Source organism: Microtus ochrogaster, assembly GCF_000317375.1.
Source record: "Microtus ochrogaster isolate Prairie Vole_2 chromosome 14 unlocalized genomic scaffold, MicOch1.0 chr14_random_2, whole genome shotgun sequence".
Taxonomy (NCBI): Eukaryota; Metazoa; Chordata; class Mammalia; order Rodentia; family Cricetidae; genus Microtus; species Microtus ochrogaster.
The window spans coordinates 6372838-6390288 of NW_004949097.1; the positions used below are offsets into that span (position 1 = coordinate 6372838).

Consider the following 17451-nt stretch of genomic DNA (forward strand, 5'->3'; position numbering starts at 1 on the left):
TATATATATATATATATATATATTAGAACATCAAAATGTTAACTGTGATTATCTTTTTAAGGTGGAAAGGCAGAGTTTTTTTCCTCATATGTATTGATTGGATAAACATGGTTTTCATAATCAAAAGCCATGCAGTTTTAAATAAAAGAAGTAATCATGAAATGATTCCATCACACGTGCAAGGAAATATTATCTTCTCTATTTAAGCAGCTCAAGGAAAACATAGGAACTAGCCTGTCTTTCCTCACACACAGTGTGGTATCCAAGCCCCTGTTGCCACAAGAACTCCTGAGACAGTCAACAGGTTCAAGGGTAGGTAGAGGCCAAGTATATTTTACTGCATTCCTGGTGAGTAATTGACAGAATCATTAAACTTGGAGGGGGAAATTTTTATGAAATCAGAAACTGCTAAGATTCTTGGAGAAGTAGTCATTTAACTCCATTGTGAGCCTAGCCTCTTCAGAGTTAACATTGGAAATAAAATATTTTGACATAAACCTATCACATTCAAGGTATAAGATGTTAGCATCATTTTAAAAAATAAAATCAGTATTGAAAAGAAAGATGCATTCAATCATGTCTGATTTATACATTCCTTCTCTTTCCGTTTGCAGGTAGTGTATGATGAAGTCTTGGAGCTCCAAGGACATGTCTTAATGCTTATTGTGAAGAGCAAGACCGTATTCGTGGGAGCAATCAACATCCAACTCTGCAGTGTTCCCCTCAATGAAGAAAAGTGGTACCCATTAGGGAACAGTATCATCTGACCAATGCCATGAGCATATGCATTATTGATCACGCACTTGCATGTTTTTAACTTCAAATTTCCTCTATTACATAAGCAAGACATCTTTCTTGTGGAAGATAGCGGGGTATAAAGGATACGGGAGAACCAGATCAAAATCAGTCTTTTGTAGCTATGTATTCTGTATTCTTTCCTTGTTTTCTTATCACATTTTCTCATTGGAGTATTTGCCATGTAAAATTCCATGTGCAAAATAATAAAATGATTATTGATTTTAATATACATTTTGAATCAAACATGGGCTCACATTTTTTCTTAATTGCTGGTTATAATCAAAATTATACTTTCAAGATGTTTTCTAAAGAATGACAGTTAGAAAAAGCTCGTGAATGAATTTGAAAGCTAAGAACATCTGCAATTGATTTAAAATTTAAATATGTGTACAACCCACATGTCTAGTCATGATCACTTTTATTGAGAGAACTGGTGAGATCCAGCCATGTGCAATAATTTTTCTATCAAGAAACTAAGGTTTTCTATTAGATTTTTTTCTTTAATAATTTCATGCATGGATACAGTGCCTTTCATTACTCTGGTCTCTCACCCTATCTTAGTTCCTTCCCACTCCTATCAAAAACCACTCTTCCCTACAAATTTCTTTCCCATATTTGGGTAGAGATTTTTTTCTTTCTGAGATGGGTATCTTACTGTATATCTCTGAATGGCCTAGAACTCGCTATATAGACTACGCTTGCCCCAAACTCACAGTGGTCCTCCTGCTTCTGTCTCCCTACTGCTGGGGTTCTAGGTCACTGGACCTGGCCTGGAATTAGTGAGTTCACCTCTTAGAAGAATTTCCTTTTGACACCAATTAGTCCATTGTCATTGTTTCTCCCAGCCATGGTCACGTTCATACCTTAAACCTTATTGATCCCCAAACCCAAAAAGTCAAACTTTTGAGTTCACGGTTTCAAACTCCTTTTTCATTTGTTGAATGTTGTCATTGCACTTGAACCTTCCCCTTGTGCTCACCATGACCGGAATAGATAATATTACCAAGTGTTGCCTGAATAGCAGACAAACCTATGATTGTGTGCCTTCAAAATAATCAAACTGAAAGTTTAAAACTGAAAACATCTGCCATGAAAATTGTCATTGGTTTTGTTTCTTTATTCCTTATTTGCTTCATTAAAACAAGGAATTCAAATGGTTTTGTTCGGTCATTTATATAATCATATAAACACATGAAAGCCTCTATATTTAGTCCTTGAAAACTACATTAGTGACTTATATGAGCCAACAGGGTGTCACTAAAATGTGTGATGGCAGCATACTAGAAAGCCATAAACATTATGAGCAACTGTTCTGTTCATTCCTCCACTGTCCCCTACCCTGTCTTATAGACAATGGTGACATGGTGACACACACTCTCTTCTGATGAAACCTCCTTAGGATCTTCTCCCTTTGTCCACATTCCCTTCTAGTGGCTTTGTTTCCAGCTTGGAATCCATCAAAGGAAACTTCTGCAGTGTTCCTCTGCTGCTGGGCCTACTGCACTAGCAGCTTCTGTGGTTCACCTTCCTACCAGAAAAAGGTAATTGGTGCTTCTCCCAAATCAGTCCCCAGCTATGCATTTAACACAGCTCCTTACCCACATCATCCCAAAACTCTGCCCTTCTTTACAGCAAAATTTCTTCAAATGGCTGTCTCTGCCTTCTGCGGTTTCTGTCTTCCAGTGTCCTTCAATCCCAGCAGAGGCCATTGTTTGCCCTGCCACTTCAATGAAAAGCTCTTTGTAGCTAAACCCAGCTCCCTGTTTCCATCTCCAGTCTGATCTCCCCCATCAACAACATCAGTGCACTCACTAACTGCCATCCGTACACTCTTTGCCAGTTACTTCTCACATACCCTCTGTGCTTGCTTTTATAACCTTGCTCTGTTGTTCTCATTCTCCAGTGCAAGGGTCTCCTGGGTCCACGAGACTCTAGTGCTGCAGTGACCCAGGTTCCAGACTAAGTGTTTCCTTCATCCCTGGTAATGGTCTCGTCCATTCTCAAAGCTTTAAATGTCATCCGAAGGCTAACAGATCCCAGCTTTCTAACTCCATCTGACAGTCCTCCCAAACTCCAGCTGTGAGTGTTCAATTGCCTCCTCAACATCTGCCCTGAGTATCTAATAAAGATCTCAAATTGGCTGTCTCAAAACCAGAGCTCCTGATCTTCTTCCCCAACATGTTTGCATTGTTTCTTTCTTGATTAATAATAACCCTAACTTCCAGATGCTAAAAGAAAAAATCCTTGATATCATTCTTAACATCTCCCTTGTGCGTCGTCTCATCAATTAAGAAGACCCATCAGACTTGTCTTCAAACTACATCCCAAGTCCAGTCGCTTACATTCGTTTCCTGCTTCCTCTCTGGTCCAAGTTCATACTGTCATCTTTATCCTGGATTACTGTTGAGGGAGCAGCCGCCTGGTTTCTAAGAACCCCCACCCCCTTACATTCTTTTTCCAACACCATGGCCTCTGGAATGTCCATGTCATTCTTCTCTAAACTCTGCAGGGGCCTCTAATCTCAGAGCAAAAGCCCTAGCCTTTAAAATAACCTAAAAGGCACTATTACTGACTTCTCAGCAGCTGTCTGTCTCTGATTTTAACTTTTATTGGGTCCCTCTATCCTCATAGATCAAGTCCATGGCCTCCTTTCTGTCCCCCTAGCACCCTAAGCATGCTTCGTCCTTGACATCATTGATCAGCCAACCCCTTCTTCTAAAAAAAATGTTCTTTTGCCCCCATGTCCACTCTTCTGACTCCCACACATCCTTCAGATCTTGAGCAAATGTCTTCATCTCTGTCAAGCCCATCCCACAGAACCACAGTGACATAGCACACTGTGCTATTCCCACATACACATCAGGTCTATTCTACTCTACTCTGCAGACAAAGTATAGGGGAGCTGTTAACCCTGGTGATCTCACTGTGAAGAACCCTCCCTCCTCTAGAAGTGACTATGAGCCACACCCAGAGTAAAATTCCAGACCAACCTTGGCACAAAGTGATAAGTATTGGATCCCCAGTTATTAGATTCCTCCGCTACTGATGCAAAAATCCCAATCAAACCAAATGAATAAATTCAGATTTAATAAACAGGACAATGGAAAGCAGAGCATTCCCAGGTGACTCTCAAGAAGGCAGGAGAGAGAACACCCTTGCAGATCCATGAGCTGGGTCTTAAGTAGCCTGTAGTCTGTCTTAAGTAGTTCCAAGGGCATCACTTCTCGGCCTTTTGGCTAAGATCAAGTGAAGTAGTTCCAAGGGAGGAGCTGCCAATAGCTTTCTTTTTCAGGGGCAGGGTCCAGAATGGGAGGAGTGGGGCTGGGAGGCCTTCTTTACAATAAGATCTGCTAATTCTCTACCCAGGCTTTACAGGCTTCCTCTCTGGATCTACTACTCATCTCCAGTCTGACTGTACCACCATGAGAAAATGAAAGGACTCAGGGATGACCAAGAGAATGCAGGATATGACTTGAGTGTGTCCGTTGAGTCACCATAAAGATGTACACAAGACCACCCATGGTGGAGAGGGAGCCAGAGAAAGAAAGAAAAACAGTACATGAGGGGCTCTGAACACAACAGGCTTTTCCACCCCATTGCAAGCCACAAGGGTTCTAACAACTCAGAACTCTAAACCTGTCCTTCTAGAAATAGATAGAAGTATATTTCTTGTAATGGGGGCAAGGGGGAAGCACATTGTATTTAACAATGTGTTAACTTTTGTATGCAATACCTAAATTTAGGTAGCTGGTAAGTTAGTATTATGAAAGAGAATGGAGCCTATCCTGACCGCAATTATGGTTGTTTGAGAAGATGTAGCTAGTGCCTGCCAAAGGGTCAGCTCAGAGAGTATCTATATTCCATCCCACTCAGAACTCTCCCAAAGAGAATTTTCCCAGAGCATTTCAGTCTCATATTCTACTGAACGAGCTAGCCAGGCAGCCCACTTACCCAGAATAGTTAAAGGCAAGTGTACTAGTTATGTCTGCAGAGAGCAAGGAGTAATCACCATGACAACAGACTAGCTAAAAATACTGGGAAACAAGGTTAGGGAATGTAAGTCCTTAAAGAGTGAGGACCTTGAGGCTGGAGAGATGCTCATTGGTTCAGAGCGCTGGTTGCTCTTGCAGAGAGGACCTGGGTTTGATTCCCAGCATTCACACTGTGGCTCACAATCACCTTGTTACTCTAACTCAAGTGAATAAATTTCTCTGGCCTCCTTGGGCTTCTGTACTTGTGTACAGATATACATTCATAAACATAATTAAAGACAAACTCTTTAAATTAAAGAATAAGCACCGGGAAATTTTTCCACTAATTCTTAGGGACCTATAAAAATACACAAACACCCAACTTAAATTCACAGTGAGAGAAGCTGTGAGGCTGACGGAAGTACCCGTTTCTGGCTGCCTTCCAGGCTCTGCAAGGTTGGAACAAAGGGGAAGGTGGCATAGAGATCCAGATGAAGGCATGCTTCTCCATGCACAGAGAATAAATAAAGCCTGAAAGGGATTTATTTACTTACTTAGGGTCTAGGAGTTTAAGGAAATCTGTCAAATTATAGTTGACCTCTAAGCTAACGACAAAGAAGTCAGACACAGCTGAGAATACACACTTTAAAACAGGTTCAAAAAGGCACAAAACAAACTATGCAAAGATTGCAACAACAAACCCAAGTGCAACCTGGAGGCAAGGAAATGTGATGGTTAAACTTGCTACTTTATAAAATTTAAAATATAGATTCTTCTGCAAGAAGGGTGGGAGGGAGGGAGGAAGGGAGAAGGAAAGAAGGAGAGAGGGAGGAAGAAAATAAGAGAGAGGGGGGGAGGGAAGGAGAGGGAGAAAGAGAGGGAAGGAAAGAAGGAGGGAGGGAGGGAGGGAGGGAGGAAGGAAGGAAGGAAGGAAGGAAGGAAGGAAGGAAGGAAGGAAGGAAGGAAGGAAAAGAAGCTGGCCATGGTGGTATGCGCAAGGAATTACAGCCTCCGCATGCAGAAATATTGTAAATTTGAGGCCAAACTAGGCTGAAAAGTATGACTATATATTAAAAATGAAGTGAAGTGAGATGAATTTGAGAGTTATAAAAAGAAGGGAAAGAAGGCCTTTAATTATACATCAGTCTTCACAAAAGCTAGGGAGATAGCTCACTGATGGAGTATCTGCCTGGAAGGTGAAAAGCCTATCTTTCAGTCTCCCAGGCATTAAAAAACACAAAAGCAAAGCAAAAAAAAAAAAAAAAAAAAATCAGCCAAAGCTGAAGAAGAGGCCACTGTTATTCCAAAATGGTATTATTTAAATACCTGGCTTTTTGAAATGATGTATGAAAGCAACCACAGAGAATATCTCACTCAGGTAAAATGATCAACAGGAAGTACTCATGAAGCCGCAGGACCTCGGGGCCAAATCCACACAGTAAAGATTGCAAAACAACTGCTTCAAAGATGCTCAAGCACCTAGAAGCTGCAGAGAAAATTGAGCAATATGGAAGGATGGATACAAAGATAAAAAAAAAAAAATCTGACAAGAAATAAAGTTAAGATTCCAGAGCTGAAAAAGTAAAGCAATCAATGTTCAAGGTTCAGCAGAAGAATTTAAAGGGAGATTTAGGCAGGCAGGATACAGAAATAGCAAACATTAAGATGGAAGAGTGGGAACTGAGAGGCAGAGAAGCAAGCAGCTATAGGCAGCTGCTGGGAAGCACGAAAGACAATGCAGACAGCAATAAGAGCTATGAAGGTGATATTATAACCTTGTTTTGAAAGATTTTGATTTTTACATGATTTAAGAAAATTAGTGAGGGGCTAAAGTATGTCTCAGTGATTAAGAGCCATCTGCTCTTCAAGAGGACTCAGGTTCAATTCCCAGCATCCACTGGGGTGCTTACAACTGTCTTAAAATTCCAGTTGCAGAAGATCAAACGATCTTACAGAGATATACATTCAGGCAAAACAGCAATACACATAAAATAATTTCTACAAAGAAATTAAACACTAAACACCAATTATTTGTATGTGTTTTTTTTTTAATCACTAAGTATGAAGATGTGGTCTTGCCTATCAGCAAGTGAAAGGGCCGGTGCTGAGGAGAGAGGTGAAAGCTTGTGTGGTTGTGGAGGTGTGTGTATGAGTTAAGGAATTTTTAAATACATCACAGCAAACCAACATGACTCAACATAAAAGAAGACAGTAATACAGAAAACAAAAAACGTAAAACCAATAATGCGAACAGAAAATAAGCGCAAAATGACTCAAGTTCTTCCTTATGAGTAAACAGTCTGATGTAAATGTATTAAACTCTCTCCAATTAAAAGATGAAGATTAGAAACTTCCTTTGTGGGATAAAAATCCATAGGAATGAAGTCCACTGAATAGCCACCTCCGTGGAAAAGACTTATGATCAGGAACAAGGGGCCAGCAAGAGGGCTCAACTGGGAAAGGAGCTTGCTGTCAAGCCTGAAAGCACAAGTTCAATCCCTGGAACCCATAAGGTGGAAAGAGATTATTGACTTGCACAAGTTGTCTTCTCGTGTGTGCGCGCACACACATGTACACACACAAAAAAAAACACACAATGTGAAAAATAAAATTTAAAGATCAGAAAAAGGACAAAAACACCACATTCAACTCAGTACTGAGTGGTGTAGTTGGAACAATTAAGCAAGGAGATACATTCAATAGACAATGAAAGACATCTGTTATCAAAGATGATGTATCTTACATACAGAAAACCCTGAAGGTTCCATCAAAACAAACAAACAAAACAAAACCAAGAAACAGACCAAAGAGATGCATCAAAGCAGCATGAAATACAACATAAAAATCAATTGCATGCCTGCTTTTGAAAAGGACAAAAAGAAAACTTGCACATCTTAATTTCCAAGCTCACTACAAAGCTACAATAATCAAAACTTTGGTCCTGAAATAAGACAGTCATATAACTGATGAAATAGAATTAATACCAGGGAAATAAATCCTCCCATATATGCTCAGTCATTCTTGATGAGCTTCTCAATTCCATTCCATGATAATGACAGTCTCTTCAACGAACAATGCTGAAATAACTGGATATTTAGATGCCAAGAATTAAGAAATATCTGATACCATACACAAAGTTAACTTTAAATATATGCAAAGTCCAATATTGTAAGGAGGTTGCTTGTTTGTTTCCCTGGGACCCAGCAGTTCAGACCTGAAATAATCACACCCAAACTTTATTACTTAAAACACTGCTTGGCCCTAACTTCTTATTGGCTAACTCTTTCATCTTAATTTAGCCAATCTCCATTAATCTGTGTGTCGCCACCTGGCTATGGCTTACCAGGTAAAGTTCTGGCATCTGTCTCTGGAGAGGCTACATGGCTTCTCTCTGACTCCACCTTCTTCCTCCCAGGTCAGTTTAGTTTTCCCCACCTACCTAAGTTCTGCTCTATCAACAGGTCAACGCAGTTTTCTTTGTTAATTAACCAATCATATTCACAGCCTAAAGAGGGAAATCCCACATCACTCCTCCATTTCTGTTTAAATAAAAAGGAAAGCTTTATCTTTAACATAGTAAAATTACATATATCAAAACAATTATCAAACAAGAATTATAGTTACAGTATTCATATCTATTTTATATTTTATCATGACTATGGAAAGCTATATCTATTCTTCAACTCCATCAAAGACTCCAGAAGGATATTAACTAAGTTAACATGAAGTGCATGTTAAGCAACTTCCAAAACTCTATAGAATTGACAGAGACTCCTTGCTGCCTGTACAGTCACCCAAAGTTCTTCTGTACCATCAGGGCATCCATCTTCAGCCTACAGACCCATAGTACCGGCAGACTTTTCCATGAAGCAGGAAATTTCAAAGACAATTCCACCTGTATTGGCAGTTTGTCAATCACTTTCTTCTGTATCCTTCAGAATGTCTTTCAGACTCTTTCATGAAACAGGAACCCCAAAGGATTGTCTTATCTTTAGGCAAGTTCAGCAGTCATTTCTATGTGGGTCCTGCATGTAAAGTTCATCAAGCAGTCCAGACAAGAGCAATTTCTTGCTCAAATGGCTAACAGACTCCATGAGGAGCCTCTTTGGTGCCCATCTTGCTCTTGAAGTAGCTTGCTGTTATCAGGAGCAGACGTGTCTCATTGTTATGAAAAGTCCTAAGTTCGTAAACTACTTTAAATGCTATATTCTATAGTCTTTGAAAGGTGTGAATAATGCCTATCCATCTGAAATATATCTCTGTCCATCTAGAAAATCTAACTCACCTGACTACAAGCTTGACTATTACAGATAACCTATATCTTATTATACATTACATTTTAAATGATTTGCACAAACACAGTACACACAGTATAAGAAAATTGACTTTAAATTTGTATCCAAAAACCAAGATCCATACTGATGCAAATATGTATAGCAGTCCAAACATAAAATTGCAAACTATAAACTCTCAGAATAAAACACTGGGCAAAAATTTCATGAAATTGGATAGACCAATAGTTTTCGTTGCTGTGGAAACAATATGTGGTTTTGCAAAAATGAGGAGAAAAGGGTAGAAAAACAGACTTAACTAGGTTGATTAGATAGTTCAGTCATCTTGCTTTGCAAACATGAATATCTAAATTCATATCTCCAGAACCCATATGAAAAATTGAGTGTGGTGGTGCATCTATATCCCCAGTGGTGATGAAGTGGGAAGGAAAGGCAAGCAGAACACTGGAACATCTTCCATTGTGAAGTTTGAGGACAGTGAGAGACCTTGTCTCAACAAACTATTGGAATACTCTTAAGATACAACACCCCAGTTTGTACCCACACTCATACATAAAAACATGTACCCACATATACATGGACCATGCTTATATGAAATAAATAAATAAATGATTTTAAAAGCAAAATTGCTATGTGATCCTGTAATTCTACATCTGGATTTAAGCTGACCCCCCCCAAAAAAAAACAGCACTGAAAGCAGAAACTCAAAGAGATCTATGTGCATCTGTGTGCATCTCTGTTCACAGCAGCACTGCTCATAGCTAAAATGTAAAAGTTATGAAATGCCAATCATGTTAACTGACAGTAAGGTATGACTCTACATGGAAAATAAAGAAAAATTTAACATACGCTACCACATAAACTGTGTGTGTGTGTGTGTGTGTGTGTGTGTGTGTGTGTGTGTGTGTGTGCGCGCGCGCGCGCACATGTGGAGGACAAAGAACAAATTGTGGGAGTCAGTTCTCTCCTCCCACCGTTATGGTCCCAGTGATTGCACTCACATCATCAGGTTTATAGCAAGCACCTTTACTTGCTACGCCATCTTGTCAGTCACACCTGCATAGATAAACCATTGAAAACGTTTTGTTAAATGAAATAAAACCAATCATAAAAAGACAAATAGAGTCTGGTTGCATCTATTATGGGGAAAAAAAAAACAGAAAACACAGAATAGTTGTTACTAGAAAGTATGGAATGGAGGAGCAAGATACTACATAGTAGGCATTTTATTTCAGTTTTCAGGATCAAAGAAGTTATAGGATGCATAGTAGGAAAAATTGCACAAAATGAATGTGTTTAATACAACCTAACTCTTCACTTAAAATAATTATAAGGATCTGTTATGTGTACTTTACAACCACAATAAAAGAGAAAAAGATCAGTATTGAAGTGTATTAGGTTTAAAACACTTTTGCCTGCATTTTGAAAACTATTTGATAAAATAATATTTCTGAGAATATGTCAAGGAACACCATCATATGAAGTTGTATTTTGTGACAATAAAAACAGAGAGATGAAGTTACATAGGACCACAGCTTTCATAATATTTGATACTGTGTTGATGACAATTTGAACTAGATTATTATACTCTAAGATGTTAATTAGGATGTACAGAAATAGCATTAAGAAAATAACTATGCTAAGAGAAACAGGAATAAAAAGGCTATTTAATATGTGTAAGACAAAAGAATGAAATCATAGAGGCCCCCAAGGAACCAAAAGGATGTCATCATCAGAAAATAGAGGAAAAACTGGTAGGGTTAAGCACTTGTATCTCTGTAATTATATTACATATAAATGAATTAATCTCTCCAATTAAAGGCAGGGTTGGAAGAATGCACTTAGTAAAACAATATTTAATCATAAACCATCTACAAGAGCCTGTATACAATGATGTAAATATGCTCAAAGGAGGAAAAAAATAAATTTTATGCAAATAGTAATCAAATGAGCTGAGTAATATGTTAATATTTGAAATAGAGAAAATAGTATTGAAATTGAGAAAAGTACTCCAAAAGAAAAAGAAATCATTATATATAACTTGTTATATATAGTTTATATAGAACTAAAATATTACACAGCCATGTTAGCTTACTAATATAGAATAATACATGTAACACTTTAACATAAAATAATATATAAGGATAAATCCATTAAAAAGTTTTAACAAATACAAAGCAAAGGTGAACAAAACTGAAGGAAGAAATAAACATCTCATCAACCTTTGCAGGTTATTTTAATGTATCACTATAAATAACAATGTAGATTATACAGACAATATGGACCTTTGAGTATAAAGAACATTTCAGCCAACAATTAAAAATAGAGTACAATATATTCTCAAAACATCAGGGACCATTCCCCAGTATAGATAATTGACTAGGCCACAAGCAATATTTTAAGCTTCAATGTATTGAAATCTAAGTATTTTATTTTATTTTTCTGTGAATATAAAACTATTATTAAAAACGAAAGTTTATTTAAAGAAATACTCCCCCAAAAGACAGGTATCTTAAGCATGGCTCCTAAACAGCAGGAGGAAAAACTGTAGGTTCGGTACACAACAGAAGGGCCTGATTTACATAATGCTGTAACTTCCATTATTACATAAAGTCCATTCTTTATGCATGACAGGGCTAGGAGTTTCCCTCTACCGCCCCCCAAAAATGGCCTCAGGTTGAGAACGATAAACATGCATTCATTTATTTAATTTTAAACTCATTTTTAATCCTGTGTCTATGGACATGCTTCTCTATATGTGCACATATACAGATGAAAGCAGGAGCCCACAGATGCCAAGATAAGGTGTTAGATCCCCTGCACCTGTAGTTACTAGTGATCATGAGCTTCCAGGTATAGATGCTAGAAACCAAACTCAGGTCCTTTGCAAGAGCAATAAGTTCTCTTAACTGATGAGCCATCTTTGAGGCTCCTGAGAGAGATTTTTCCATACTGAGGAACTAAATATGTACTCATGACAAAGGCTGCCTCCATTACAAAATTAAAACTTTAGAAGAGTGCAAGAATTATTCACATCACTACCACACAGTTCTTAATTAGTTTGTCAGTAATGCTTAGAGATGTGACTGTTGACTGAGATTTCTGTCCTGACCAGTTCCGCAGTCATTCACTCCCAACAAAATACACAGATGTCTACAATAATTAAAAACAGGTTGGCCTAGTAGCTCAGGCTTCTTACTAACTCTTACATCCTACATATTAATCCACATTTTTTTTTCTGTGTTAACCAGGTGGCTTGGCACCTTTATCAGTGAGGCATTTTCCTGTACTCATTGCCCTGCCTCTACTTCCTTCCTGGCTACTGGCCAACCGGTGTTTTATTAAAATATAAGTGACAAATCTTTACAAAGTACAAGGCCATTATGCTACAGTACTTCCCCCCTTTTTTTCAGGACAAGAACTCTGAAACTCATCTCCTTTGTTTAGCTTTCTTCCTGACCATTATCCATACAATTTGTAACCAACACTCTAAACAAAGAAAAACATCCATAATGCATTTTGTGGGAATGCAGACATAGTTTTCCAGGCGACTTCCTGCTGATTTGGGGTACTGATGATCTTATGGGGACCTAAAGGAAATTTAGAATTATGATCAAGTCCTGATTGAACTATTCTGTGAGGCTTGATCATTTCAGCCAGCAGTTTTGAAATCGTTCTGGATATAGAACTCTAACACCTGGGCCATCCACTCCTATCAGAAAATTCTCAGGGGGCCTTCCTTGGTCAAACCTAATTTTTCTTAACATAGAATAAATCCACAGTTCTTCATTTCCTGTGGAAACAAAAGCAAAACCTCTTCTTCAAATAACATATCTTTTGCCTTAAATTTTAAAGTCAAAATATTTTCAAAATGCAAATGTTGAATTAATCCAGCAACATTTATAATCAAATGCCTTTTAGGAGCTGTTGTTCCTTCCTCTGCCATCAATCAATTTGACAACAACACAGTATCCAGACTCTCTGGGTATTCTCCATCTACGTGGCTTTAGTTTAAACTCTATTTTTCTCTTTTTATTTTTAAATTTTTTTTTGAAACTTGGTTTTTCTGTGTATCCTTGGCTATCCTGCCACTCACTCTGTAGATCAGGTTGTCCTTGAACTCACAGAAATCTGCCTGCCTTTGCCTCCCAATTATTGGAATTAAAGGGTTTGTGCCATCATACCTTGAACTCACGGAGATCTGCCTGCCTCTGCCTCCAAAGTATTGGTATTAAATGTGTGTGACACCACACCCAACTACTTTCTTTCTTTTTTATTTTAAGTACTTTATCATTTTTCTTTTCTCTCCCAAGCCTACATATATTTTTAAGCACATTGTAAACCATTTAGAGGTTTTCTTCATCTGAATCTATCTTTACTGTATATTTTTTTTCTGACCACATGAGTCTTTAATTTGCTAAATGATATGGGTAGGATTAAAGCCATGGCTTTGACAGCTGGATCTACTACATTTCTTAATTTTCTGAGTGTCTAGCTTCGTGGCAGTGGTACTGGCCAGAGCCATGTTTATTGCCACAACTTTATGGAGTTTCAAGGTCTCTGCCACTACTGAGAAACATGCTGTTAGCTACTCATGAACACCATTTAAGTGTTTGGTGTTGAGGCCTCTTAAAAGAGATGCAAGGTTTTTGCAGCTAGAGCTAAATTGGGAAGCCTCTCTTAAATGTGACATGATTGTCTCTAGCAAATAGAGCCCACCCAAGAAAATGCTACTAATAAGAAGCTGTGCTTAACTCTGTTCGTTTGTGTCTAGAATTATTTCCCAAGCTCTTTCAGGCTTTAAATGGATTCAGTTGTCCACGTTGGTGCCATTTGCTGACTAAGATTTCTGCATGCAGTCCCAAAGAAATACACAGAGGTCTACATTAATTATAAACTGGTTGGCCTAGTATCTCAGGCTTCTTATTAACTCTTCCATCCTACATCTTAACCCATAATTCTTTTGTGTGTGAGCCAAGTGGCTTGGTACCTTTAGCAGTGAGGTACTCTCATCTTGCTTCCTCTGCATCTGCATTGCAACTGCAGACTGACCTTTCCCCTTCCCAGAATTTTCCTGTTCTCATCGCCCTGCCTCTATTTCTGACCAGATTATCACAAGTATACTTCCTGCCTGGCTACTAGCCAATCAGCGTTTTGTTAAAATACAACTGACAAATCTTGACAGAGTACAGGATCATTGCCCTACAGCATGTGACTGCACTGTATCTTAGATCAATGCATAGAGAAACCTCCCTCCAAGGAGTGGTGATCATGAGCCATAAATTTTCAGCTCATGTAGCCTGATGGCCACTTCTCAGAGCTGAGACCCAGGTGAGCATGCCCATCCACTCTCAGTCCCACATCCTGATCTCTTGTGATGCTTAAATTTTACTAAAATAAACTAGTTTTTGATGTAGATTATTTTTACAGTATTTGAGATTATTTTTCTTTTTATCTTCCTCTTTTTTAGTGAGCCTCCTCTTATCAACTTTTATAAAATATATTTAGCATATCAAATATATTAAACAATAGAAAACTATAAGTAAGCAATGCAGTAATTGCTTCCTAACTTTGACTTTTAATTCCCCCCCATCCATACCTATGCTGATAATTTTCTTATTATTGATAGTATAAATCTTTTAGATTCTCTTGCTGTCATCCACCATATTAAATCTGGCCTCCATTTTTTTTTCTCAACTACTGCCATGAACAGATGACATACCATGCTCTGCTAATGGCTCTTAGTTTACTTTGATCAACATGGTACAGTGAGCATGGTACAATGAGTCTCCTTTCTTGCATCCTTGGAATACTTCCACCAGCCTTTGAAGAAGTCCAGGAGGAAAAATAATGTGTGACTGGCCATATCAGCCATCAAATATGAGGATCTCATTGCATAAAGGAAACCATTTTGGAACACCCAGCCCAAGTCAACTCTAGATCAGAGATTCCCAACATCATTTCCTGCAATGGTAGCAAAGTTCTCCCCTATCCAATATGAGAGTCCCTGACACAAGCTGCTGAGTACTGGAAAATGTAGCTATGGTTTTTGAATTTCAGTTGAAATTGATTTAAAAATAACAATAAATTGAACAGATCCATGCTTGATGATGATAGTAAAGAGTAACCTCAGGTAATCTGGTCTCATTACAAGTTCAGAAACAGAGGAATGACTGTTCCAAATATCATTTGGGGTGGAGGGTATTTCTGTGTCCATTATAGAATTCTAAATATAATAAAGTTACAAAATCAATGTAAATCAGTATATCTTTGCTTGTATCATTCTTCTAGTTTTACATAGATTTCTCCAGGAATTTCTGACAGCCATCTTGGACCCATGAGTCAGGAGACTGCTGGAAAATATAAACAAAACTGTGCCTAGATAACTAAAAAGAGAAGAAGCAAGATCCTACTCAGTTATTTGGCCATTTCAGTCTCCTTTGAAGCAAAACTCACTATTTAGATTTAAAAGTAAGAGCCAATAAGCCTTGCTGTCTGCTTAAGTCAATTTAAGACACATTCTTTGTATTTTGTAATAGAAAGGATAATGTGTAACCCAATTGTGTTGCTCCTTGCCGGTTTCCTATCCTCCCTCGATTCCAGAGACAGTCAGACACGGGTGGGGGGGGGGGCTGGGGGGGGAAAGGGGGAGTCAAATCAAGGAGTAACCAGATTTATTTTTGCACAGTAAACATCTTTTAAAGCAAAGAATTGAAGGGTCATGGGGTGGAAAAGGATCTAGCCAATCATTTTAAAGGTCATCCTGTCACGTGTTCAATCACTTTGCATTTACGCGAGAGTGCCCATGTGCTGATATCATCTTGTCAAATTCAGGGACTTCCTGGAGCTTTTGAGTTATTTACTTCTTGAGCTTAAGAACTGTCCCTGCTAATTAGAATGCTTTACTTCCCCATAGAACATCCGGTTTGACTTCCTCTTAGAATATCCCTGGCTTGAGGAGTTTCCCTCCAAGATTGATGGCTTTATTGCAGAGGAAATTGTAACATTACATCCTGTTGCTGATTTTTTTCTGTTACATTTTTGTATTAATTTGGATTTTTTTTTTTGTTTCATTGATACTGGTATGGTATAGGAGGTCCTTCTGCTTATGTTTGCTTTCATTGGTTAACGAATAAAGAAACTGCCTTGACCTTTTGATAGGGCAAAACTTAGGTAGGCATGGAAAACAGAACTGAATGCTGGGAGGAAGAAAGCAGATTTAGAGAAAGCCATGGAGCCGCCAGAGTCAGACATGCTGAATCTTCCCCACTGCTAAGTGCTAATGTACAGATTAATAGAAATGGGTTAAATAAAGATGTAGGAGTTAGCCAATAAGAAACTAGAGCTAATGGGCCAAGCAGTGTTTTAATTAATACAGTTTCTATTTGGTTATTTCGGGTGTAAGCTAGCGGGGCAGCCGGGACAAACAATCGGCCCCTCCTTGCAACACTGATACATGTTTCAATCGTAATTTTTTGTTTCATTTAATAATGTACACCAATTATTATAACACAGTTTTTATTGTTCATTCCCTATCAATACACTTGAGTTGTTTCCATATTGTGATTATTTTAAACTAAGCCAGACTGTGGTGGTCCACACCTTTAATGCCAACACTTGGGAGGCAGAAACAGGAAGAACCCTGTGAGTTCAAGGCCAGCCTGATCTACAAGTGCTAGTTCCAGGACAGACTCGAAAGCTACAGAGAAAGCCTGTCTCGAAAAACTAAACTAAAAGAAAAACTGTTGGGAGGATAAGGAGGTTTTAAATGTAGTGTGTTCTTTCTTCAGCTTTGTGATTTCATTCTGTCAATAACTTGGCATCAGTCAGCTTAAAGGAAAACAACAAATTTATTAATATGTCTAACATGAGATCCACACACATACATAAGGGGGGCAAGGAACTGAAGCTCATAACTTATATAGATAGCTAAACAAATGGGGTATGGACTTGGGCTTCTGTGGAGAAAGAAGAGACAGCATGGATGGAAGGTTGGCTAAGGAGGTATATGGAAGGAAAACTGACCCATTCACTGTACAGGCAACAAACCATGTCTCCCAGGTAACAGATACCTGTGATCAACTCTGAGAAACAGAAGACTGCTCCCCCAACCTTTTCCTGTGAGATCATTCCTGGTCAGGCAGAAGAATATGGGTAGAAAAGCTTATTTATATCTACTGGCTGGCTGTTTACCTCATTGATGTAGTTTTCCTTTCTAGATGTACTGATAGCTGTATTTTATAAGAGGGCTGCCTGGTTCTGCATAGCCCTGCAGTTTCTCTTCTTAACAGGAAAGGCTTCAAGGAAGCATATCTATAATGGGGTATTTTCCTCTCCACTCACTGTGTGAAATCCTTGTGAGGACACATGTTTTGTTCCTCTTGTGGTAA

General features: G+C 38.4%; 1 protein-coding gene across 1 annotated transcript in view; it reads left to right on the forward strand.

The window, feature by feature from the left end:
• Pik3c2g (phosphatidylinositol-4-phosphate 3-kinase catalytic subunit type 2 gamma) overlaps window positions 1–1391 on the forward strand; it is a 361584-nt gene extending 360193 nt beyond the window's left edge. The window contains exon 34 of the mRNA XM_005364544.1: window positions 615–1391. Within this exon, the coding sequence (XP_005364601.1) occupies window positions 615–767 (153 nt within the window). The 3' untranslated portion in view covers window positions 768–1391. The remainder of the gene's footprint in view (window positions 1–614) is intronic.
• Window positions 1392–17451: the final 16060 nt, after the last annotated feature.